The 26,174-nt window shown below is 29.1% G+C and overlaps 2 protein-coding genes across 2 annotated transcripts; both read left to right on the top strand.

Moving 5' to 3' along the window:
- Positions 1 to 810: 810 nt before the first annotated feature.
- Positions 811 to 5,969, top strand: LOC126845497 (cytochrome P450 4g15-like). The gene is made up of 6 exons (XM_050584142.1): positions 811 to 925; positions 1,007 to 1,197; positions 4,762 to 4,927; positions 5,208 to 5,284; positions 5,359 to 5,548; positions 5,641 to 5,969. The coding sequence occupies exons 1-6, from the start codon at positions 811 to 813 to the stop codon at positions 5,967 to 5,969; spliced, it is 1,068 nt and encodes a 355-aa protein (XP_050440099.1).
- A 3,646-nt stretch (positions 5,970 to 9,615) lies between these two features.
- Positions 9,616 to 10,266, top strand: LOC126845496 (cytochrome P450 4c21-like). Its single transcript, XM_050584141.1, has 4 exons — positions 9,616 to 9,648; positions 9,723 to 9,912; positions 10,005 to 10,099; positions 10,141 to 10,266. Exons 1-4 carry the CDS (start codon positions 9,616 to 9,618, stop codon positions 10,264 to 10,266), a joined length of 444 nt encoding a protein of 147 aa, XP_050440098.1.
- The last annotated feature ends 15,908 nt before the right edge of the window (positions 10,267 to 26,174 follow it).

Raw genomic sequence — 26,174 nt, 5'->3', positions numbered from 1 at the left:
ATGTGTTTTTGGAAATTTCCTAGTGGAAATTAAATTTTACCTTCCTAGTGGGAAATTTTCAAATATATATTTTAACAACCAATCGAATTTTAATAAAAACCAATCTTCTTCTTCTTCTTGGGTTTTCCGGCCATCAAGACCATCCCATCACACATCCAATCCTCCAGTCTTCCCTATCCACCGCTCTTGTTTTCTAATCCCGTCCTTCGTTCAGTGTTTCCACGTCTTTTCTTATCACATCTTCCCACCTGAATCGTGGTCTTCCCAGTGGTCTCCTGCCTACTGGGTTCTCGTCCATGTCATCCTTATGAGATGGTTCTGGCTTCGCATAGCATGTCCAGCCCATTGAAGTCTTCGGCTTTTGATTACGCTTAATATATTTTCTTTCCGGAACATCCTTTCCAGTTCCTCATTTTTTCTCGTTTTCCACTCTCCCGTTTCTCTGTCCATAACAGGTCCAAAAATCTTCCTTAAAACTTTCCTTTCAAAAACCAGTAATTTCCTTTCCTCAGTCTTTCTCAATGGCCAGGCCTCAGCCCCATAAGTGACAACTGGGCGTATTAAGGTTATGTATAGTTGTATCTTCATTTCTATAGACAGAGATCGTGATCCTAATATTTTTGTGAGTCCATAGAAACATTTATTTCCTGATATAAAATGTACAAAATGTAACTATTTCTGAAATAAATTACAATTCCATATTGATTTTAAGAAAACTATTTATTTTCGACCCTAGGTATATCAAGAAATAAATTCAATATTTTCTGCTGGCGATTTTAACCGATCACCTACACACGATGATTTACAGAAATGGAGTACTTAGAACGTGTAATTAAGGAAACCATGCGACTTCATACAACTGTACCCCTAATTGCCAGAAAAGTAGAAAACGAAATGATGATTGGGAAATATGTTGTCCCGACAGGTAGAATAAAAAAATTTTTTTTTTAAATTTCGTAGCTAAATGGTGATGAAGTTATAATAATCGAATATTATTATTTTATAGACGCAATTATTCTGATTTGTATTCATTGTTTGCATTCAAATCCCAAGTACTATAAGGATCCAGAACAATTTAATCCTGACGTGTGTCGCAGTCGTCATCCTTTTGCGTACATTCCTTTTAGTGGTGGCTCAAGGAACTGTGTTGGAATGAAATACACAATGCTTCAAATGAAGACTACGATATCTACTCTTGTAAGGTCCTATCGGTTTTCGCCATCGGAAAAATGCCTTACGCAGAAGGATCTCAAATTATCTTTTACTACATCAGTGGAATTTATCAATGGATGTTACGTTAAAATAGAACCGAGAACATAATAGCTTGTAATTTAAAATGTTTAGGTGTGTTTTATTTAAGTAATTAATAAAAAAATAAATTGTTATGTACTGTTATGTATCAAAATCAAAAGTACAATCATTTAAAACTGCAAGACCAAATGTATCATAAATGATAAAATCATAATATCGGGCAAGGTCAATTCATGTTAAACTAAATTAAATATTATCTATAAAAACAATCAAGAAAATGCTAAGAATTGTAAAACTTAAAATAAGTTATTAGGAGTCTATTTTTGTTAAACTAACAAATTATTCAATCAATCAACTGTAAAAACCCGTTTAACATAGGTAACCTCAAACTGATATATTAAATTATGAACAGAGTTGGAATTATTATACATACAGTTGTAGGAAGATTTTTTTTTTGTGGATAACATAAATCATTAATTTTTTTAAAATAGATTATTGAAGAAAAAGAAACATTTGAAATGTTAGGTACAAATATTTGTGAATGGGTAATTATTATTTTAAAATAAAACTTTTCAACACAACTTAAAAATCTATACAACGCTTACAAAAATAGTTAATATTTAGTTAATATTTTGATGGATGATCAATAAGTTAAAATTAATTGATTTAAATATAGGTTGCTATATTTTTTTTTGGTTATATGTTCAACCTTTAAATAATATTAACCCATTAGCGCCATGTGATGCCATTTGGCAACGGTAATAGACCTATTTTCCGGAATTTAAAATTTCTTGGAAGTTTCTTGTGTAATTGGAAATATACTTATCGTGACTATTACGGTTTGTTAGCTTTATTTATATGTAAAGATTAAATCCCACTAACGACATTTATTAATATTTTCATCTATTACGAGATATTTTACCATTTTGTTTGTACTTCGACGCTGTTTATGTAACATGGATGCTCCTTTCGAGTAAGTAATTTGTATCATAATATATTGAATGAAATTTTTATAATTTTTATTTACTTGGCCGGATTATAGATGTTCTAAGCTTTATATTCTTGTAAAATAATATAAAAATTAAATTCATAATGCGTTATTAAAATTCCCCGCTATAAGAAAGTTTAATGTACAAATTCATTATGTGAAAAAAATTTAATGAAGAATACTACATTAAATTTAGTATAAAATATTTGCATTTATATTAAAAATAATCAAATTATTGTATACTTTTAATTAATGTCTGAATTGAAAAGAAACAATTGAAATAAAAATTAATAGGTATAATATATACACTAAATTAAATTTTTAAGAAAAATGTATATAAGGAACAAGAATATCAGAAGTTTACCATTTGTGTTTAAGACTTACAACAGTGAAACCATGATATAATTTTAAAGTACACACTACGAGTATAAAACTAAAAAATTTCATCACCAACTAAAAACATGAATTTTCCATGTCAACAAGTAAGTTTTACTAAAAACGTTAAATACATTTTATGTTTTGGTACTTTATGTAGTTAACCTTTACAAGCATATTAAATTGAATTTAGGATAACTTATATACTTACTTATATAAATATATATATTTCGCTCATCATAGATGGAATAAAGAGTTTTTCTATAATAATACTATATATATGTATACAACATTCATAGAGATATATATATTAAGGTACGCTAAATTAAACTCCAAGAAAAACTTATATAAGAAACCAAAATTTCAAAAGTGTACTATTTGTTTTAAAGCTTACAACAGTGATGCCATTGTATCATTATAAAGTACACACTATATAACTTTATAAATTCATCAGCAATTTAGATTGATTTGAGCCAAAAAGTATCGTAAGCTAAATGTTTTTAATTCATATTTTGCTAAATTTTCAGATTTATAATATGATTTATTTTCAATTCATTATATTTACACTTGTGTTAGTTACATCGGTAGTAATTATTCAAAGGATAAAAAACCGAAGGCAAATTACTTTGACTGCTCAAATACCTGGTCCAAAAGGTATTTTTCTTGTTGGAAGTCCAACGGTTATAAATCGAGAACTAGAAAAGTTTTTAGAGAATGTGAAACTATTATGCAAGAAGTAAGTAATCGTAAATAAACATGTCAAGTTTTGTGGTATGATGTGGTCTAGTTACCGAAAACATTTTTAAGTTATTAAACAATTGATACGTGTCTCATCCAATTTGTTGAATACTATAAAGACAATGCAGTAAGACCAGCTTATCATTATACAAAAAAAAAAATACTCTTAGTTTACTTGCATACATTTTGTGGGATAATGTAGCCTTGAACCAATGAATATCATCACGATTTTTTCAACGAAATGTGATCATCAATTCGGGAATAGTTAGTTTTTTACTGTGGCCCAAAATATTAACACAAATGTCTTTAGAAACACATACATGCTACAGAACTTTAAGGTAGAATATATTAAAATTGGATTAAATGCAGGAATCTTTGGTTGTGATTTTTATGTTAACTGTTTAAATATATAATATAAGTATTTATAGACAAATTATAAAACGAGATCTATATGTTAAAGGTACGAGCATACATTATTTAAATTTTGGTCGTTTAACAAACTGATTGTTGGTATATCCAACGCTAAAGATATAGATATAGTATTGAATAGTGTCAATTGTTTTCAAAAGGATATACCTTATTCGTTAATTGAAGATGTTTTCTCGGCTAAGGGGCTAATTACAACTAACAATGTTCATGACTATAGAAAAAACAGGTAAAATATTGTAATTTATAAATATATATAATCATTATCATCATGTAGCTGAACGGGCCATGCAGGGCCGAAGCTGCCATCATGAGATGTCGAACCGGCGACAGTGAGCGTTAACACACTGTCGCCTTACCCACTCAGCCACTCCTTCTATATATGATATATTATATAATATCATGATTATAAATATTTTATAAGAAACTAATGAATCAAACTGTTCCTATTTAAAGGAGGTGAATAATTAATAAAACGTACATTATTTAGGAAAATTATAAATCAATGGCTAAAGTATTCAAATTTAAAATCATTAATTACTTTATTCTACGAAGAATCCAAAATTCTCGAACACATATTGAGTGAAAATAGTAAAAGCAGTTCATTTGAATGTGAAATAAGCTATGCATTCGAACTAGCATCGATGGACACTATTGGAAGAACAGTGTTGGGAGAAAAATGTAACTTACAAAACAAAGAAAACCATGATTTCCGAAATAGTTATGCACGTCTAGCAGTAGTTTTTTTTTAACTGCCTCACTAGATCACGCGAGACTGGGAAAATATTATTATGCTCCCGCAATGTTGTAATTTAATATCTGTTATGCAGTTTATTGTTTTTATTGTTTTATTTTAGATCTTTGCATACAGAATTTCGAATCCGTGGTTTTTAATTTCGAGTTGGTTTTCGCTGTCATCGAAAAAACATGAACAACGAAATAGTCAACATTTAATGCATAAATTTGTAAATGGTTTAATCCAGAAGAAAAAAGTCGAACTTAATGAAAAAGCAATAACTATGATTAACGGGTGTCGTGACGAAGATTGTAATTATCAAAAGCCTAAATCTCTAATTGAAATTCTGTTAGCAAACGAACATCAAATATCACATAAAGAAATGGAGGACGAACTTATAACCATTATAAGTGGTAAACAATATATTTAAATTCTATTGCGGTAAAAGGTAAAATTTAGCAATGTGTTCAAGCTTTTTTTTTTTAGTTAAAAATATTGGTATTTCATTGATGCAATATTTATTGTTATGTTTCTGTTATTATACTTGTAAAACTTTTGAATACAACATATGTTCTTCTTATAATAACAAATAAGGAAACAACTTATCTCATTCTCTTCAAAATCAAAACCCTACCCCCAAAAATAATTTTTTTACTTACAATAAGAAGCACTATTTCCAAATTTTTGTTTAAGCGGGACATGAAACAACTGCAAAAGCAAATTCATTAATTATATTTATGCTGGCTCATCATCAAGATGTTCAACAAAATGTAATTATTTCTGTAATAAATTACAATTCAATATTTATCAAAAATTAAAATTATTTTATTTTATTTGACCCTAGGAATATCAAGAAATAAATTCAATATTTTTGAATGGTGATTTAAGCCGACCGCCTACATACGAGGATTTACAAAAAATGGAATACTTAGAACGCGTGATCAAAGAAACCATGCGACTTTATTCAGCTGTTCCTATAGTGCTCAGACAAGTAAAAAACGAAATGATGATTGGAAAATATCTAATCCCGGCCGGTAGAACCTATTAAAAATAAAAAATAAATGTTTTTAAATTACATGTCTTCACAGAACCTTATTAATAGTTGTCAAATATTATTATGTTACAGACACAATTATTGCGATTCCGATTTATTGTTTGCATTCAAATCCACAAAGCTATAAGGATCCAGAAAAATTTAATCCTGACAATTTTTTACCTGACGTTTGTCGCAGTCGTCATCCTTATGCGTACATTCCTTTTAGTGGTGGCACAAGAAACTGTATTGGAATGAAATACGCAATGCTCCAAATGAAGACTGCGATATCTACACTTGTAAGGTTCTACCGTTTTTCGCCATCAAAGAAATGCCCTACTCCGCAAAATCTTAAACTATCGTGTACCATATCACTGGAATTTATTAACGGATGTTACGTTAAAATAGAATCAAGAACGTAATGAGTAGTTTATAGTACTTAGATATTTTCCAATTCAGTAGAATTTACTGAAATTGTTTACTGTTTTAAAACCAAATATAAAGGCACTTTTTTTTGTTATTAACATAATAATACACAAAGAAATAAAACTCTATGATATTCATGAAACATGTAGTACGAAGTGTTTTGTTTCTCAGTGTATTTTTATTGGTTTTCAATATTGTTTATTAGGATGTTTAGTTAACGCAAATATCTTAAAAGGGTATATACTTAAATTTTATATTAAATTAAATATATATATATATATATATTTATCAAGCAATACAATTGACTGTAACCCATAATAATAATATGTATAAAACCCCATTAGTTCCATGTAGAAGTTGGCCTTCGGACAAATGGTGGCGCTATTTCCAATTTAAAAGCTGCCATATCGACTTCCACGGTTTTGTGACTTTGGAATCTAGCGATACTTGAGCGGGTGCCTCCAAATACACTATCCTAAAAGTCTACGAAAAAAAAAGTTTTTTAACAATGTCTAAAAACAATCTTAGCTCAATTATTTTACTTTTTCATCGTTTCTAATTATCGTTGGCGTCGTTAGGCGAACGCCAGTAATACGTATATACACTACCGGCCTTTGTTCAAATAGCAACAACTGCCACGATCGTGCCGATTTTTTAGATTTATCTATTATTATGTCCCAATCTTTACGATTGACTGAAACTTGAACAGTGTAATTGTAGGTTCGGCTATCGCGGTCCCAAAGCAGCATCCTATAAATAATGACAATACTGATATAATCTTAATCTTATTGCCACAGTTAACCTAAAATTATTTTAAAATATACTTCAGACACCAAAAATATTATAGTTAAATAATAGATACCAAAGTAAAAAGTAAATATTCTGTAAACGATTACCTCATTGAACTGAGCACATACGGTTGGGCGAGTTGAACCTCTATACATTCTCCCGATACCAGGAAATGATATGTATATCCAAGATCCCCATCGTAGTTTTTATAGTCATCATCCAAAATGCTTTCTCTCATCTTTTGGGACAACGGGGCCATTCTTTTGCCAAAAAAATAACCTTCGGTTACAGCCGTATCCATAGATGATAAAGCAACATTGTACTTTGGAGCTAATAGATAAAAATCAGTTAATTAGATAAATAAGTTTTTTTTTTATATTATTCAAAGAACGAGTTATTTTCGTGTTGTCCTTACCAACTAATCCGTTTTTTATTTCCACCAAGTGCATATTGTCCGTATTGTACATGACTTTTAAAAATTTAAAAGTCTTATTAACAGTATTTTTGGTGCCAACAACACGGATGTACCTAACATATATTCGGTTAATCCACAAACGTTGAGTGTTACGACAGTCATAACTTGAATGATCAACTACACGGAGCCAATTGTTCATATCCTCTGATACTTCAATGTAATAAGAGTAAGCGCTGAAATAACAAGAATACGATCAAATGAATGGCTGTGTAATTTTTTTTCCTATCGTCGTTTCATTTTCTACTTTCTTGGCTACCAGGGTTGCAACTACATGAAATCGTTTGTTTTATTAAAACACATTTTATAGGTTTACCATTTTTTTGTAAATTTCCGAAAAAATTGAATTAATTTCTTGAACTACCTATTTTCAACCTGTATAAATATATATACAAATTATAAATGCGTATATTAATAAAAATAATAGAAAACTTTAAGTTTTAATAAAATATTTGTAATTCCATATGATATAATTATATCAACATGCATAACATAATAAAATATTACGTTTACAGCTAATTCTAATGGAATAACTTTCTTTAACTTATTGCATAAATTACTAACACACAATAATAAATTAATAGAATTACAATTTCACACTATTTAAAAAAAAAATAAACATAATTGTGTATGTATTATGGTTCTTCAAATTTGAGATTATCTTACGACCATTATTTGTCGCCTTAGTCCTTTACGCCTTTACTGAATGCAATGCATTTAAACATGTGAGGTCAACCTTGTGTATATTTTCCTGTTCTTTAGTTGATAGATTATCAACATAGTAGGTAAAAAAATAAAATATGTTTTCTTGGGCCATAATAGGAAGCGGTGTTAACACCGCTGCTCAACCGCCAACGAGATTCTCAAAGGCACCACTTCTCAGAGGTTAAGTTGTTTATTGTGTATTATTACGTAACGTTTTTTAGCTTGGTAAAATAATTAAAAAATGTATAATTTAATTATGTAAAAATTTCCTACTAGGCAGTTTTAAATAAATGATTGTCAAACACTAGTTTCCAAATTTAATTAAAACAATTGTTTCAAGTTAATAAAATTTAACGAAACATATTATATTTAAATTTTATATGATATGTTTCGTTAAATTTTGAAGTTAAAAGTAAAAATTTAATTATGTGAAAAAAAATTAATGAAAAATATTAAATTTTGTATAAAATATTTGCATTTATATTAAAAATTAATAAATTATTATATATTTTTAATTATTGTAGAATTATTATCGAAGAGAAACCGTAGGAATAAAAACTATTTGACATAATAATATGTACACTAAATTAAATTCCAAGAAAAACTTAAATAAGGAACCAGATTATCAGAAATGTACTATTTGTGTTTAAAACTTACACACTGTACAACTATATAATTTCATCAGCACCGAAAACATGGTTTTCGTATTTCAACAAGTAAGTTTTACTACCAAAAATTAAATACACTTAATGTATAGTACTTTATGTAGTTAACCGTGGAACCAAAATATCATTGAAAAGTACACACTGTATAACTATATGAATTCATCAGCAATTTAGATTGATTTGAGCCATAAAACACTGTAAGTTAAATGTTTCTAATTCATATTTTGCTTAATTTTCAGATTTATAATATGACTTATTTTCAATTTATTATACTTAGTCTAGTTACACCGGTAGTAATTATTCTAAGGATAAAAAAAAAAAACTAAGAAACACGCTTAAATAGTAAAATAAACTAAAAAGTAGAAAATAATTTTCAATATAGAAATCAATTAATAAAAAATAAAAGTATTAATGTGAAAAAAGCGTGGGGTGCTACATATATCAGTTCTTGAAAAGCGCCCCACACTTTTTTCACAATAATACTATCTATTTTTAACACGCTTATATTAGCTTCACTTGTATGTATGTATGTATGTATGTTTGTATGTTTGTATGTTTGTATGTTTGTATGTTTGTATGTTACTATATAACTATGTAACTAAAAGAGATAGGCAACCGAACGTACATGCGTGTATTCATTGTTGTTTACCTGAAGTTTTTAAGTAATAGAGACACGTATGTACTAGAATTAAATATGTACTAGAATAAAAAAACACAATTTTAAAGCACATCGAACTAAAAAGTGGAAAATAAAAAAATATAGTTTAAAATAACTAAAAAACACGCTTAAGTAGTAAAATAAACTGAAAAGTAGAAAATAATTTTCAATATAAAAATTAATGAATAACAAATAAATAGTATTATTAAGACTGAGCCAGTCTGTTGTTAGCGCAAAATCAAAACCCTACCCCCAAAAATAATTTTTTTACTTACAATAAGAAGCACTATTTCCAAAATTCTGTTTAAGCGGGACATGAAACAACTGCAAAAGCAAATTCATTAATTATATTTATGCTGGCTCATCATCAAGATGTTCAACAAATTGTAATTATTTCTGTAATAAGTTACAATTCCATATTTATTAAAAATTAAAATTATTTAATCATATTTGACCCTAGGAATATCAAGAAATAAATTCAATATTTTCGGATGGTAATTTAAACAGACCGCCTACATACGAGGATTTACAAAAAAAGGAATACTTAAAACGCGTTATCAAAGAAACCATGCGACTTTATCCAGCTGTTCCTCTAGTGCTCAGACAAGTAGAAAACGAAATGATGATTGGAAAATATCTAATCCCGGCGGGTAGAACCTATTAAAAATAAAAAATAAATGTTTTTAAATTACATGTCTTCACAGAACCTTATTAATAGTTGTCAAATATTATTTTGTTACAGACACAATTATTGCGTTTCCCATTTATTGTTTGCATTTAAATCCACAAAGCTATAAGGATCCAGAAAAATTTAATCCTGACAACTTCTTACCTGACGTATGTCGCAGTCGTCATCCTTATACTTACATTCCTTTTAGTGGTGGCACAAGAAACTGTATTGGAATGAAATACGCAATGCTTCAAATGAAGACTGCGATATCTACTCTTGTAAGGTCCTACCGTTTTTCGCCATCAAAAAAATGCTTTACTCCGAAGGATCTTAAATTGTCGTGTACCATAGCACTGGAATTTATCAACGGATGTTATGTTAAAATAGAACTAAGAACGTAATAGATCATTTATAGTATTTAGATATTTTTTAATTAAGATACATATTTATTTGTTATTTTTAGTAATAATAACCATTATAATATATGAAAAGGTGTTAAATAACTTTAAAAAAATACATATTCGTCATAACTAATGTACATAGAACCCAGTGCTTTTTTGTACTCTAAAACATTTTCCAATCCATAACATTTAATTTTTTTAATTTAAGATATTTGCGTTGACTATACATCCTAATATACAATATTGAAATCTAATAATAATACCCTGAGAAACAAAACACTTCGTAATACATGTTTTATGAATATCAAAAATTTTTTGTTTCGTTGTGTATAATTAAGTAAATAACAAAAAAAAGTGTATTTAAATTTGGTTCTAAAACAGTAAACAATTTCAGTAAGTTCTACTCAATATTTTTTATTTTCATTATCAATGATGTTTCAAAAACCAATTATTATGATTTTAATTTACTATCCATATTATACAAATAAAAAAATTATACTATTTAATATTAAATCAACTAGGTATTTTTAATTCTACTTGTATTTGTTTTTTATGTATACCATTTTAAATAAAAATGTGGAAGGCATTTGAGATTTTATTTATGTTATATGATTTTTAAATGTTGCTCAAATTTTTTATGACCTCTATTCTAATATTTAACAATATGATATATAAAATAATAATAAAAACCCTTAACCATAAAAATTATAGACTCTCCGCGAATAAAGTCTGCCGTGAGCGCCGAAGATGACAACATTGTTGCCGAAATACGACGTATTCGCGGAGAGTATATAATTTTTATGGTTAAGGGTTTTTATTTTTATTTTATTACATATAACCATAAGTGCTTAAGTTTTTTCTAGAATATGTTACATGTTTCTATATCATTTTCAATGTACATACCTACCAAGTATACATAGTATACTTGATTGATCAAAAAGGGATTGGATCAAATCAAACCACGAACCTACCACCCAAAATATTTTACTTAAGTTGCATAAATGAAAAAGTTTTAGACGTCAGAATTCAGTAAATCAAGTAAAGTTTTGTTGGACTGTTAAAAAAATACTTAAAATCAGTGTTGTAGAGTTTGAAAAATTTTAAATTAATTATAATTATAATTGTTTTTATTTCATTTTTTTAATTTAATATTTAAAGAATAGCAATATTTGTAATTTTTGAATTTATTGTTAAATAATTGTTAATTTATTATTATTTTATTAGTTAAATACTTTTATCGGCAGTAAACAGGGAAGTATTGTATCTATTATAAATGTTATTCTATACTATCTATTCGTCGCTGAAACTTATCACTACAATTATTTTACTTTGTGTTATCAATATTTAAATTTTGTAAAGTACTCACAGTTTAAAATTAAAATTTTCACTATCTTTAAATGTATGGAAATCGTCGCATACGACTAAAATACATTTTTATATTGAATTTGTATAATTTACCTGTTTTTTTCTCCATTTTTTTTGTGTTCGGAGTAGAAGCAAATCAACCTTTAGAAAATAAGATCTGACCTGAAGATACGAATTTTGATAGACTAGAATCTCTCAAACAACTACAAAAGATTATGTAAGAAACACCAAAATTAATAGAAAAAGAACAAAAGATACAAAAAGAATACTACGATAGAACACACAAAACAGTTAGTTACACACCCGGTCAAAAGGTATTAGTAAAATTTGACTTACAAATTCCGGGACAATCAAAAAAATTAAATTATAATTATAGGGGACCTATACATCTTTAAGGAGTTTATACGTATTACATCTTCCACTTTGAGTGTCCATATATATATATATATATATATATATATATATATATATATATATATATAAAGCATCACTGAAAAGATAAGTGCCTTAAGCAGCAGATATTTGGCTGTCTTTCAAAATTGGTATAAGCCTGCGACTGCTTCCCTCCCGAGTATAACACGGCGCCTAATTTCTCTGGATGAGGCGCCATCTGCTTGTACTATTACTATTTACTTGTACCAAATTCCCAAATGATGAACCTAACCCAATTTTTTTTAAAATTTGGTTGAAACTAATTGTTATCATAGGCAAACTTTAACAACTACAGTTATTTTAATACAACTTCTGTATTAAATAGTTTTACCTTTATTCTAATAACTATTGAAGTTCTGTGTTCCAAACAAAAAGTTTTTTTACATTTTGTAATTATAATATTTATATTTAACCTCAATAAACATATTAATTGAGGACACTAAGAACCAAGGGGTATAAGACAATTGTTTTATAAACTGTGGTAGGCTATACACACATATGGATCAAAATTTTCAATAAAATGTTGCCTTATATTCCTTGGTTTCTAGGTGTATATACAAACTATGATGCAATTAATTTTATAATAAATATACGAATAATTGTTTAATGGTTTCAAGAACAGACCCCCAGAACGCTGATGTTGATTGGATCAAATTGTGAATCTAAACCTTTCTCGAATCAACTTAATCGCGCACACAAAATTTCATAAAAATCTGCCCAACTGTTTAGGAGGAGTTTGAATACTTCCACACGGACAGAAGAAATATACAGTGTGGCCCTCGAAGATTTGACAAATGAAATGACTTTTATTTAATTGAATATTTTTAAGATTTTTTTTTTTTAATAATTTATACTCATGTACGCTATAAGCACCACGGTTTTTATTGCACTTAGCTGTTTTACTTTTTATATAATTTTTTTTTTGTTACGTTTTTGTTTTATTTTCAAGATAACCATTTTATTAAGAATAGTTTTTAAAAAAGATTTAGTAATACTCATTTGAAATTGATGAAAATTTGAAGTATTCTTAATCTATATTCAAGAAGGCGTTGTTAAACCCTGACGGGACACCCTGTATCGATAATAGCACACAAGCTTAGAAAAACGTATTGTTGTACATTGGTTTCTTTGCAAAAATTGTTTAATATTATTTGAACTAATGCTGAAAAACCTTTTTTTACTGACTACAGTAAAAAATCAAAACACAAACATGGAAAAATACGTTTTTGTGCGACCATATTTTCAAACCAAATTTGACAATAAGTCATCTTTGAAAAATCATTGACTTATATCGTTTTTGAAATGACTGATTCAATTTGAAATTCAGTTCGAGGATATTATCTAATGTCATATTACAATTTTATAATGAAATAACTTAAATATTGGCTCTAATACTAAATTTGTAAACTTCAAAGACTATTATGGATTTTCAAACTTGAAATTTGACCTAGTCTTCATATTATTGTTTTTGGTGATGTTAAGTAGTTTCTTTAGTGTATAAGGCAATGTGGTATGCTGACATATAAAAAACTTTAAACAATACCTTATCGGTTGTACGAAAGAACAAATGCACAAAACCATTATTTTCATCGCTTATATCGTATCGATACAGAGTACCCCATCAGTATATTTTAATAACTATAAATCATCTTCTCATATTCAAATTATTTCGTTTATCTTATTCGTCTTTTATGAAGCCTAGGACTATTAACTATTAATAGAAAATAAATAAGGCTATTCTATAAACCCGAAAAGCCAATTTTCTGGTTTCGAACTCCTATGAAAAAATCCAAATTGGTGGCCAGTAAGTCATGAAAATAAACTCGACCATGATGTTTTTTACCTTGAGGTAGGTGTCCATAATATTTTTTTGCCCTTTCTTATACATTTTAGTTTGTCGCCACTGATTCAGATTTTATGATATACCGCAAAAATAATAAAATAGATTTAACATAAAAGAATTACTTCAGGAAGTTAAACGGCAACTGGGTGTTTTATTTTATTTTTTAAAAAAAAGGGACCAAAAAAACCTTCATCTTTTACTTCGAGTAATTAGTATTTTATGATATGGAAGACAAACAACGTGAATTCTATTTAATATAATATGTCTTGATTTAACATATTTTAACATTTTATGAACATTCAGTCATTTCTCTATAGGTTATTATATATTGTTATTAACTTTATGTGGAGAAGTTTTGACTAATCAATGTTGTAGAATTAGGTCCGTTTTGTTTTTGTGAACATTTTATACACGCGTTTTACATAGTATACAATTGTTAACTAGTGTAGTAATTTTGTTATCGAAATACATTTAAGTCTAATCTAAGTTTATTTGTTCCTAGTCTTACAATGACCATTATACATTTGCTTGATAAAATATATTTTGTGCATCATAGCCTGAAGTGTTTTCAATCTAAATTCAAGGGGTTGTTAAAACCTGACGGGACACCCTGTATCGAAAAGAGCGACACAGCCGTAGAAAAACATGTTGTTGTACATTGGTTTCTACGCACAAATCGTAAAATATTATTTGAACTATTGCTAAATATTATTGTATACTGTAAGAAAACGCACCAAAAAAACACAAAAATATGTTTTTGTGCAACCATATTTTCGTACCTAATCCGAAAAAAATGTTCACAGGTTTTAAACTGGCAATTTTAATTTGATAAAACTTAGCCAATTTAAGGCGGATCGATTCGAACTTTTTTAAAAAAACATCGATTAGGCTTGCCTCACATGCCCTCAAACCCAAATGTCGACAACCCACTGCCCTCTGCGTTAGAACTTTATTTGTAATTACTAAAACGCATTTTTAGGGTTAAAGAGCTGAAATTTATTAATTTTAATATCTTTATTACAAAACTACAATACAAAATAAACATAATTTTAATAATTAGAAATTCAGTCCTAGGTTTTTATCTAACATATTATAATATATTATGTAAAAACAATTCTTTCTAGAAGTCTTTTTATAATGAAATAACCCTAAAGTTGCTCTAACACTAATAAATATGGATATTAAAGAAATAAAATAATACCAATAAACACAGAATTATTATTAAATTATTTCATAAACTAAAAAAAAATAAAATATTTCTGATAAATGTCACAAATCTGCAAAATGTAATGTTTACACAGAATACGTAACTACGTATATGAATATCAAATTTGACAAAAAGTCATCTTTGAAAAAACATTGACTTATGTCGTTTTTGAAATGACTGATTCAATTTGAAATTCAGTTCGAGGATATTATTTTACTTATCATATTACATTTTTATAATGAAATAACGAAAATTTGGCTTTAATACTAAAATTTGTGAACTTTGAAGACTTTTATGATTTTTCACTTGAAATTTGACGTAACCTAACCTTACATCTTTATCAATAATTCAGAGTACTCTTAATGTAGATTCTCTTTCGTTAATAGACGTAGGTGCGCTGATATATGTTTTTTGTCTAAATTAGTAAATGGTATGATATCTTGTCTTAAATTTTCATGTTCCTCAATATCAATCGCGTTTTTGTCCCTCATTTGGAATTCCATCTCATCGTACGTCCTATGGTTACAATAATCCCCTTGACCGTATAGCCCGAGAGTGTAATTCAATGATGAATTTCGATTTGTTTAATGTTAGTGAATTATATCCTTCAAACCCGTGTTTTACAGCAATGTAGAGTTTTTCAGCCATTATTACAAAACTCCTTATTTATAAGCAATTAATTCGGCCTTCTACGACTTACGGCATTCAGTTATGGGGCGCAGCAAAATAGTCAAATATCCAAACCCTTCAGTCCTATGAAACAATCCAAATTATTGGTGCCGAACCTGCTCCTCGGGGAGGGTGGGTGGCCAGTAAGTCATGAAAATAAACTCGACCATGATGTTTTTACCTTGAGGTGGATGCCAATAATATTTTTTTGCCCTTTCTTATACATTTAAGTTTGTCGCCACTGATTCAGATTTTATGATTTACCGCAAAAATAATAAAATAGATTTAACATAAAAGAATTACTTCAGGAAGTTAAACGGCAACTGGGTTTATTATTTTATTTTTAATAAATAAAAGGATCAAAAAACCCATCATCTTTTATTTCGAGTAATTAGTATTTTAAGATATGGAAGACGAACAACGCGACTTCTATTTAATAGTCTTGATTTAACATATTTTAACAGTTTACAAACATTCAGTTATTTCCCTATAGGCTATTATATATTGTTATTAACTTAATGTGGAGAAGCTTTGACTAATCGAAGTTTTAGAATTAGGTCCGTTTTGTTTTTGTGAACACTTCATACTCGCGTTGTACAATTATTAACTTGTATTCTTATTTTGTTATCGAAATACATTAAAGTCTAATCTAAGTTCATGACCTTCATAATTTTGCTCGATAAAATATATTTTGTGCATCATAGCCCTAAGTGTTCTTAATCTAAATTCAAGAAGGCGAAGTTAAATCCTGACGGGACACCCTGTATCGATAAGAGCAACAAGAACTTATAAAAACGTGTTGTTGTACATTGGTTTCTTCGCACAAATCGTAAAATATTATTTGAACTATTGCTAAAAAACATTTTTTAAAGCATCTATTTAATAACCATTCCATTTTATAATTTGAAAATACGGGCGCACAAAAACATTTATTTCCATGTTGGTGTTTTTTTGTTAGGGTTTTTTACAGTAGTCAGTAAAAATTGTTTTTTAGCAATAATTCAATTCATATTTTACGATTTTTGCGAAGAAACCAATGTAAACCAACATGTTTTTCTAAGCTCGTATTGCTCTTATCACAGGGTGTTCCGTCAGGTTTTATCAACACCTTCTTGAATTTAGATTGAGAACACTTTAAATTTTTATCAATTAGATACCTAAATCTTTGTATGCTATGATGCACAAAATATAATTAATCAAGCAAATTTATGGGGGCCATTGTAACAAATTAATCTAGATTAGACTTCAATGTATTCCTATAACAAAATAAGTAAGAATTAGTCGTTTCAAAAAGTCATAAGTCAATGATTTTTCAAAGATGACTTTTTGTCAAATTTGGTATTTATATACGTAGTTACGTATTCTGTGTAAAAATTACATTTTGAAGATTTGTGACATTTGTCAGAAATATTTGTGTTTATTTTAAAAAATTATACTAGTTTGTGAAATAATTTAATGACAATTCTATGTTTATTTGTATTATTTTATTTCTTCAAAATCCACATTTGTTAGTTTAAAAGCAACTTTTTGGGTTATTTCATTTTTAAAAGACTTCTACCAAGATTTGTTTTTACATAATATGTTGACATATGTTAAATAAAATCCTCGGACTGAATTTCTATTTATTAAAATGATTTAACTGAAAGTTATTTACATTAATATTAATACATTTCATCTCTTTAACCTTAAAAATGCGCTTAAGTAATAAAAAAAAAAATTGTACGCAGAGGGCGGTGGGTTGTCGACATTTGGGTTTGAGGGTATGTGAGGCAAGCCTAATCGATGTTTTTTAAAAAATTTCGAATTGACCCGGCTTGTATTGGCTAAGTTATATCAAATTCAAATTGCCGGTTTAAAACCTGTCAAATTTTTTTTCGGATTAGCTACGAAAATATGGGCGCACAATAACATATTTTTCCATGTTTGTGTTTTTTTTGGTGTGTTTTTTTACATAGTCAGTAAAAAATCATTTTAACAATAGTTCAAATAATATTTTACGATTTTTGCGAAGAAAACAATGTACAACAACATGTTTTTCTAAGCTCGTGTTGCTCTTATCGATACAGGGTGTCCCGTCAGGTTTATCAACACCTTCTTGAATTTAGATTGAGAACTCTTTAGGCTATGATGTACAAAAAATATTTTATCAAACAAATGTATAAGGGTCGTTGTAAGACTATGAACAAAAAAACGTAGATTAGACTCTAATGTATTTCGATAACAAAATAATTATACAAGTTAATAATTGTATACTATGTAAAACGCGTGTATAAAATGTTCACAAAAACAAAACGGATCTAATTCTACTACATTGATTAGTTAAAGGTCCTCCATATAAAGACAATAACAAAATATAATAACCTATAGAGAAATGACTGAATGTTCATAAAATGTTAAAATATGTTAAATCAAGACATACTATATTAAATAGAAGTCGCGTTGTTCGTCTTCCATATCTTAAAATACTAATTACTCGAAATAAATGATGAAGGGTTTTTTGGTCCTTTTATTTTTATTAAAAAAAATAAAACACCCAGTTGCCGTTTAACATTCGTAGTAGTTCTTAAAATAACTTTTATTATTTTCACGGTGCATCATAAAACCGGATCTGTGGCACAAAACTAAAATTTAATAGGAGGGGCAAAATAATATAATGGACACTTACCTCAAGGCGAGGTTAGGTAAAAAAATCATCGTCCAGTCTATTTTAATGATTAACCGGCCACCCATCCTACCACTTCCACTCTATAACAAGGAGGCTATCACCCCCTTTTCTGAGGAGCAGGTTCGGCACCGCTGATCCGGATTATTTTTGAAATTCAAAAATGGGATTTAACGGGTTTAAAGAAAAGTCTAATTTATTTCCTATCCATTGTTCATATTCTTGAACTGAGCTCCTAGGCCCCATTAAAGACGAATAAGAGAAACCATCTAATTAGATTAGATATGAGAATATTACATTTGAGCTATTACAATATACTGATGGGATACCCTGTATCGATAAAAGCGTCAAAAATATGTTTTTGTGCATTTGTTTATTCGTACAACCGATAACGTATTGTTTAAAGTATTCCAAATGTAGGAATACTGCAAAGTTATACACAGTAAAAAAACAACTCAGCAACCCCTCCTATCTTAGTTATTTTTTGAAACTTAAATGGTAACCTCTCCAACGTTGTCTTGTTATTTGTTCAAGTTTTTCAAAAAAATCTAACCTACCAATTACAAACAATATTATCGTTATAAACAAATTTAATGTAACAGCAAAAAGTGTTTTGGATTGGCACGTAAGTTATAACAACAATTCAGTCGATACAACATACTCTGTAGTGAACAGTTATAATTTTGTAAAGAATATTAGCTTTTATTTTATAACAAAGATCATTTTATCGCAGATACTTGTTTTAATTTGTTTTCAAAAAATATCAAATACAATTTTAAAAATGTTTTTCTACCAAATCTTTGTTATCGCACTGTATGGTATTCGCCATTGCCATTGCCATCTGATGTTTACGATAATAAATTTGGAAACCATTCAAATTGTGTATCAAATCGAGTCAAGCTTTATGAATTTGGTAATTTTTGGCAATACGTGCTACACTCCCGAAACCGAATCCCCACAAAAAAGATGTCTTACTACACCGGATGTTCGAGTGAGAAATTATGCACTATTCAATGTGACACCACCTTTTGCAGTTACTGACGATTTGAGCCATAACATTTTATTCACTGGAGATGCGCTGGCAACCATTGTGGGAAATACAACCAATTTTATGGCTATTATAAAGGGCTCCTATTGCTGTCTAGCCGTAAACCGAAAATTGGACGCAGTGGTACAGGACTGTGTAAACGAAGAACGTCACGCCGAGGCATTTATACGGGTTATGAACGTGATCGAAAGTGAAGGCATTTCGATGTTATTAAGAATATGTCGTATATCAAATTATCTTATAACTCCGAGTAAGACACCGAGGGATATTAAACGTTACTTCGAAAATATCGATCCTGTAATAGAACTCATTTACGACAAGTTTAAAATGTATTTGATATCGACTAAGCCGGTGCATCAAATAGTAGACGCCATCAATGTAATAAAGGGGCGCGGGTTAAGGGATGAACGAAAAAAATTTTTCAGTGATACATGCATGGAGTTTAGCCAACGATATGGTAACATGATGGGCTTGGTAAGTACTAGCGTATATGCAGACATTAGTCGTATAACAGATCATTTCATCGCCTACACAGAACTCTCACTTATCTTAGAACGTACAAAAACGTACTTTAAAACTGAAATAGACGTTGGACCAAGCGCTGGACCAAGCGCTGGACCAAGCGCTGGACCAAGCGCTGGACCAAGCGCTGGACCAAGCGCTGGACCAAGCGCTGGACCAAGCGCTGGACCAAGCGCTGGACCCAGCGCTGGATCAAGCGGCGGTGGTGACGAACTCAATGCACTGGATCAACTCATAACATCAATGGGATGATATAAATAGACAATTATCGCTTTATTCCAAAATCAACAAACACATTTCTTAACCATAATTCAAATTGTCTAAAAATGTTTGCAAAAAATTCTTTATGTGTTATCTAATAATAAAAATCTAAGTATAAATGTATAAGCAATTTAAAAAAAATAAATTATTTCTTGATAATATTTGTATAATTATTATTATTATATTATAGTTATTCGTTCAACGTGGTTTTCATCAGTTAGCAAAGTGAAATTTTCCCATTTTTTTTTTTATAAAAATTCCAATTAAATGGAAAATTACATTCAATTGCATTAACATTCCAACGTAAAGCGTATGCATTCCAATGCATATTAAACAAATTTGTCTAAATTAATACATAAAAACTATATTTTGTTATCACTTAACACAGAAATTATCTTAAAAAACGTCGACCAATGGCCTTTTTAGCCGAGGTTTTTTAATAATTTATATACATCATATTTATGTTATGGTTTTCACGTATATCCAAAAAGATTTCATATAATTTTTAAAAACTCAATAAAACCAAATCATTTTTGGGATTTTTAAAGTACCGATGAGCACAAAACTGTTAATAATATCTCCTCGTCCTTTTTCGGTTTAGAACTTCAACCTCTGGAGGATTCTGATAACCAGTGGACTTACTGATTATTTAAAAAAAAAAACGGCTCACTTCAATGTACTACAGAACTACTACTTTAGGAACGGTTTTTATTGTTTCAGACTCCTAAATCAAATTTTACCATGACAAAGTGTCTTTCCGTGAAATTTGTATTTTATTTAAATAAAATTTAAAAAAAAAAATAATAGTTTTTTAAATCATCACATCGTAGAACTACAAAAAATTGTAAAAATATTGTTAATCTAATATTCTTACCTAGAAGTCAATTCGAGAAAACAATTTTTAAATTTCAAAAAAAACACTTGTGTGATATTTTAATGTGCGTTAAATTTTGCACTATTTACATAGTAGGTAAAACATAGTGTTCATTTGTGTACTGTAAACATTTTTCGAATATCCAGCTTAAGCTTGCATTATTATAACGTACAACTAATGTCGACAAAGAATCATGGTCTCTAGGTTTTCAAGACTAACCTGACTTGTTTGCGATATTCTAAGATTATAAAAAAAAGACTACGTGAAATATTTTTTGGTTTTTAACATACAATGATATTTTAAGGTCGTTGTCATTTGTTTCCGCTTCGGAAACAAGTTAAAGGGAGGTGAGATTTTAAAAATCTCCCAATATAATCTGTATGTTTATAATCTCTAACAAAATAGCAGAAACTTTTAAAAGTCTCTTTTGAAAAAAGTGATATTTTAAATATTACCATTTTCTCAAACGTTATTTTAATTGATAATATTTAAAATTGTTTAGCTATATAGAACAGATTAAGTCAAGGTTCATGATAATTTCAGTAATGTGGATTAAGTATGAAAATTTTCAATAAGTAATATGATATTGTCGTTCTTTAAAGTATAAATTAAAAAAAAAAGTAGTAGAAATTTAATAGTAGAGCCAATATTTCATTATAAAATTTTAATATGATATGTAATATAATATGTTAGATATTATCATTGAACTGAATTTCAAATTGAATCAGTCATTTCAAAAACGACTGATTTTTCAAAGATGACTTTTTGTCAATTTTGATATATATATATATATACGTAGTTACGTATTCATTTATAGAAATGCGCTTTAGTAATAAAAAAAATAGTTCCAACGTATAGGGCGGTAGGGTGTCGACATTTGGGTTTGAGCACATGTGAGGCAAGCCTAATCGATGTTTTTTTAAAAATTTCGAATGATTCGGCTTGAATTGGCTAAGTTGTATCAAATTCAAATTGCCGGTTTAAATCCTGTCAAATTTTTTTTCGGATTAGCTACGAAAATATGGGCGCACAATAACATATTTTCCGTGTTTGTGTTTTTTTATTAGGTTTTTTACAGTAGACATTAAACATTGATTTTAGCAATAGTTTAAATAATATTTTACGATTAGTGCGTAAAAACCAATGTACAACATGTTTTTCTACGCTCGTGTTGCTCTTATCGATACAGGGTGTCCCGTCAGGTTTTAACAACTCCTTGAATTTAGATTGAGAATAAACTTAGATTAGACTTAGATTAACATTTTACAAAATTTATGAAGGTCATTGTAACAAATGAACTTAGATTAGACTTAAATGTATTTCGATAACAAAATAATTATACTAGTTAATAATTGTATACTATGTAAAACGCGAGTATGAAGTGTTCTCAAAAACAAAACGGATCTAATTCTACAACATTGATTAGTAAAAGCTCCTCAATATAATGGCAACAACAAAATATAAGAGCGTATAGGCGAATAACTGAATGTTTGTAAAATGTTAAAATATGTTTAATCAAGACATATTAAATAGAATTCGCGTTGTTTGTCTTCCATATCTTACAACACTAATTACTCGAAATAAAAGATGAAGGTTTTTTTGGTCCCTTTTTTTTAAAAAATAAAACACCCAGTTGCCGTTAAACATTCGTAGTAATTCTAAAAAGTAAAATTGTTTTTATTATTTCCACGGTATATCATAAAACCGGATCTGTGGCACCAAACTAAAATTGAATAGGAGTGGCAAAACAATATAATGGACAATTTTTTTTTTTATATTGTTTTTATTTTTTTTGTTTTTACCCCCTCCCTCCTCTAGACTGTGACAATTTTTCGAATACCCAGTTTAACCTTTATTATAACGTACACTTGTTGGCGATATTCTAAGACTATAAAAAAACGAACTACGTGAAATAGTTTTTGGTTTTTATCATATAACAAGCTGTACCAACCCGGCGTTGCCCGAGGTTCCCATTCCCCCATCCCTATTCCCACTTTCATCCCCATCTACACCCCCATTTTTCATCTCTAATCTCTTATCTTTTATCAGATAACATCGTAACAGAGTTTCTGTGATCCTTTTTTCGTTTATAATGTCCTCCTCTTACTCAAGGGCCCCATTCCCAGTCCCAGATCTAATTCCAACAGTTAAAAGCTTTCCCAGAATCGTGGTACATAGAATCGGCCTGTTCCTTTAATCATCACCTACCACTCGCTCAAGTGTGGTACCATGGTTACAAACCGAGTGTTTATTTTGGTTTAGCGACGAAAAATATTTCGTATTTAAAGTACAAAGTTCGTGTTTGAGGCCATTTTTAGGGGTAGAATTTTTGAAAAGTACTATGACAGTTAGGTTCGCGGAAGTTTACTAAACAACTTCCCAAAGTTTCACGGCGATCGGATGAATGGTGTACTAATGCATAAAGGCAAACAAACAGACAGATATTCATTTTTATATATATCGACTACCCCAACGAAAACGGTAGTATCTCGTTTTTTGCAACTTTTCAATATGAACCAAACAAACATTCAAATTTAAATTCTTATTCTGTTTTTAACATATCAAGAATCTACATTAAGAGTACTCTGAATTAATGATTCAGATGTTAGGTTAGGTTAGGTTAGATTAGGTCAAATTTCAAGTTTTGAAAACCTATGATAGTCTTTAAAGTCCATAAATTATAGTATTGATGCCAAATTTTAGGTTATTTCGTTATAAAAAGGTAGTATGATATGTAAAATAATATCCTCGAACTGAATTTCAAATTGAATCAGTCAATTGAAAACGACATAAATCAATGATTTTTCACAGATGACTTTTTGTCAAATTTGATATTTATATACGTAGTTACGTATTCTGAGTAAACATTACATTTTGCAGGTTTGTGACATTTATCAGAAAAATTTTATTTTATTTTAGTTTATGAAATAATTTAACAATAATTCTGTTTATTTGTATTATTTTATTTCTTTAATCCATATTTATTAGTGTTAGAGCAACTTTGGAGTTATTTCATTATAAAAAGACTTCTAGAAAGAATTGTTTTTACATAATATGCTATAATATGTTAGATAAAAACCTAGGACTGAATTTCTAATTATTAAAATTATGTTTATTTTGTATTGTAGTTTTGTAATAAAGATATTCAAACTAATAAATTTCAGCTCTTTAACCCTAAAAATGCGTTTTAGTAATTACAAATAAAGTTCTAACGCAGAGGGCGGTGGGTTGTCGACATTTGGGTTTGAGGGCATGTGAGGCAAGCCTAATCGATGTTTTTTTAAAAAAGTTCGAATCGATCCGCCTTAAATTGGCTAAGTTTTATCAAATTAAAATTGCCAGTTTAAAACCTGTGAACATTTTTTTCGGATTAGGTACGAAAATATGGTTGCAAAAAAACATATTTTTCCATTTTTGTGTTTTTTTGGTGTGTTTTCTTACAGTATACCATGATATTTAGCAATAGTTCAAATAATATTTTACGATTTGTGCGTAGAAACCAATGTACAACAATATGGTTTTCTACGGCTGTGTCGCTCTATTCGATACAGGGTGTCCCGTCAGGTTTTAACAACTCCTTGAACTTAGATTGAGAACACTTTAGGCTATGATGCACAAAATATATTTTATCAAGCAAATGTATAATGGTCATTGTAAGACTAGGAACAAATAATCTTAGATTAGACTTTAATGTATTTCGATAACAAAATAGTTATACTAGTTAATAGTTGTATACTATGTAAAACGCGAGTTTAAAATGTTCACAAAAACAAAACAAATCTAACTCTACAACATTGATTAGTCATAGGGTTTAATAAGAAATGACAATTTTTTTTATATTTTTTTTATACAATGAGATCTCAATTTTTTTTGGTATAATATACGCAATCTGCGAAAACACAGTTTTCCGGAAATTATAAAAACTGTATTGCCGAATTGAATTGCCGTTTAATATGTTATAAATATATATGAGTTCTAACTTCTGACAAATATTCAACTTAAAAGTCTTAAAATTACGGCTAAAAAACTAAAAAAACTAAAAAACCTGAACTCCTCTAGGGGCGTGGAAAATGGGTATAGTTTAAATTTGATACAACTGACATTTGCGGGCATACCAAATAAATATTTCTTATAAATTTCAACTCGATCCGATTTTTTTTCTTGAAATTAAAGCCAGTTTAAGTTCTAACTTAAAAAATCGTACGGTTTTTTTTTCAAATTTTGACGGTGAAGAAGTAAACTTTTTCAACTTTTACCCCTCCCCCCTTTAAAGTACCAACTAGATAAAATTTGTAATTTATAGAGTAGCTTTATTCGAAGGAATTGGTCCAGTTTTAAAAAAGTTACAAGTATACAGATAAAAAAAAAACACATTAGAGTAAAACCAATATCGAAGCTAAAAGCTCTGGGGGTAATTTTTCTTCTTCTTCTTTGTAATCGACCATTAAGATCATACGTTCAAACATAAATCTTGCCACTTTCTCCTATCCATCGCTATGTCATGCCAAATGGCATTTGGGTTTAGCATTTGTTCATCCTTCCTGACTTGGTCCTCCCATCTTAGTCGTGGTCGCCCCAGAGGTCTCTTTCCTTGCGGAGTCTCAAATTGAACCATCCGAATTAAAGTTACTTCTTTTCTCCATGCATGTCCTGCCCATTGGAGTCTCTTTTTTTTTGTTTCTCTAATTATATCAGACATTCGGTACAACTGTTTAAGCTCTTCGTTTTTTCGAATTCTCCATTTCCCCGTGATTTCATCTCTACACGGTCCGAAGATTCGTCTTAATATTTGCTATTCGTCTGTTTTGCTATGATTTCCGTAATGTCCACACTTCACCACTGGACGGATGAGAGTGCGATACAGAGCTGTATCTTGAGGCTCTTCGATATCGTTCTCGCCTTTAACAACTTGTTTAGTCCGTAGTTACATTTATTACCGGATTGGAGTCTCGCTTTTA

The sequence above is a fragment of the Adelges cooleyi genome, unplaced genomic scaffold (assembly GCF_023614345.1).
Source record: "Adelges cooleyi isolate 19-005CV unplaced genomic scaffold, UGA_ACOO_1.1 ACOO_flye_CR_arks_rails_tigmint_CR_PRNA_794, whole genome shotgun sequence".
Taxonomy (NCBI): Eukaryota; Metazoa; Arthropoda; class Insecta; order Hemiptera; family Adelgidae; genus Adelges; species Adelges cooleyi.
This window is presented reverse-complemented; position numbering and strand designations above follow the sequence as displayed.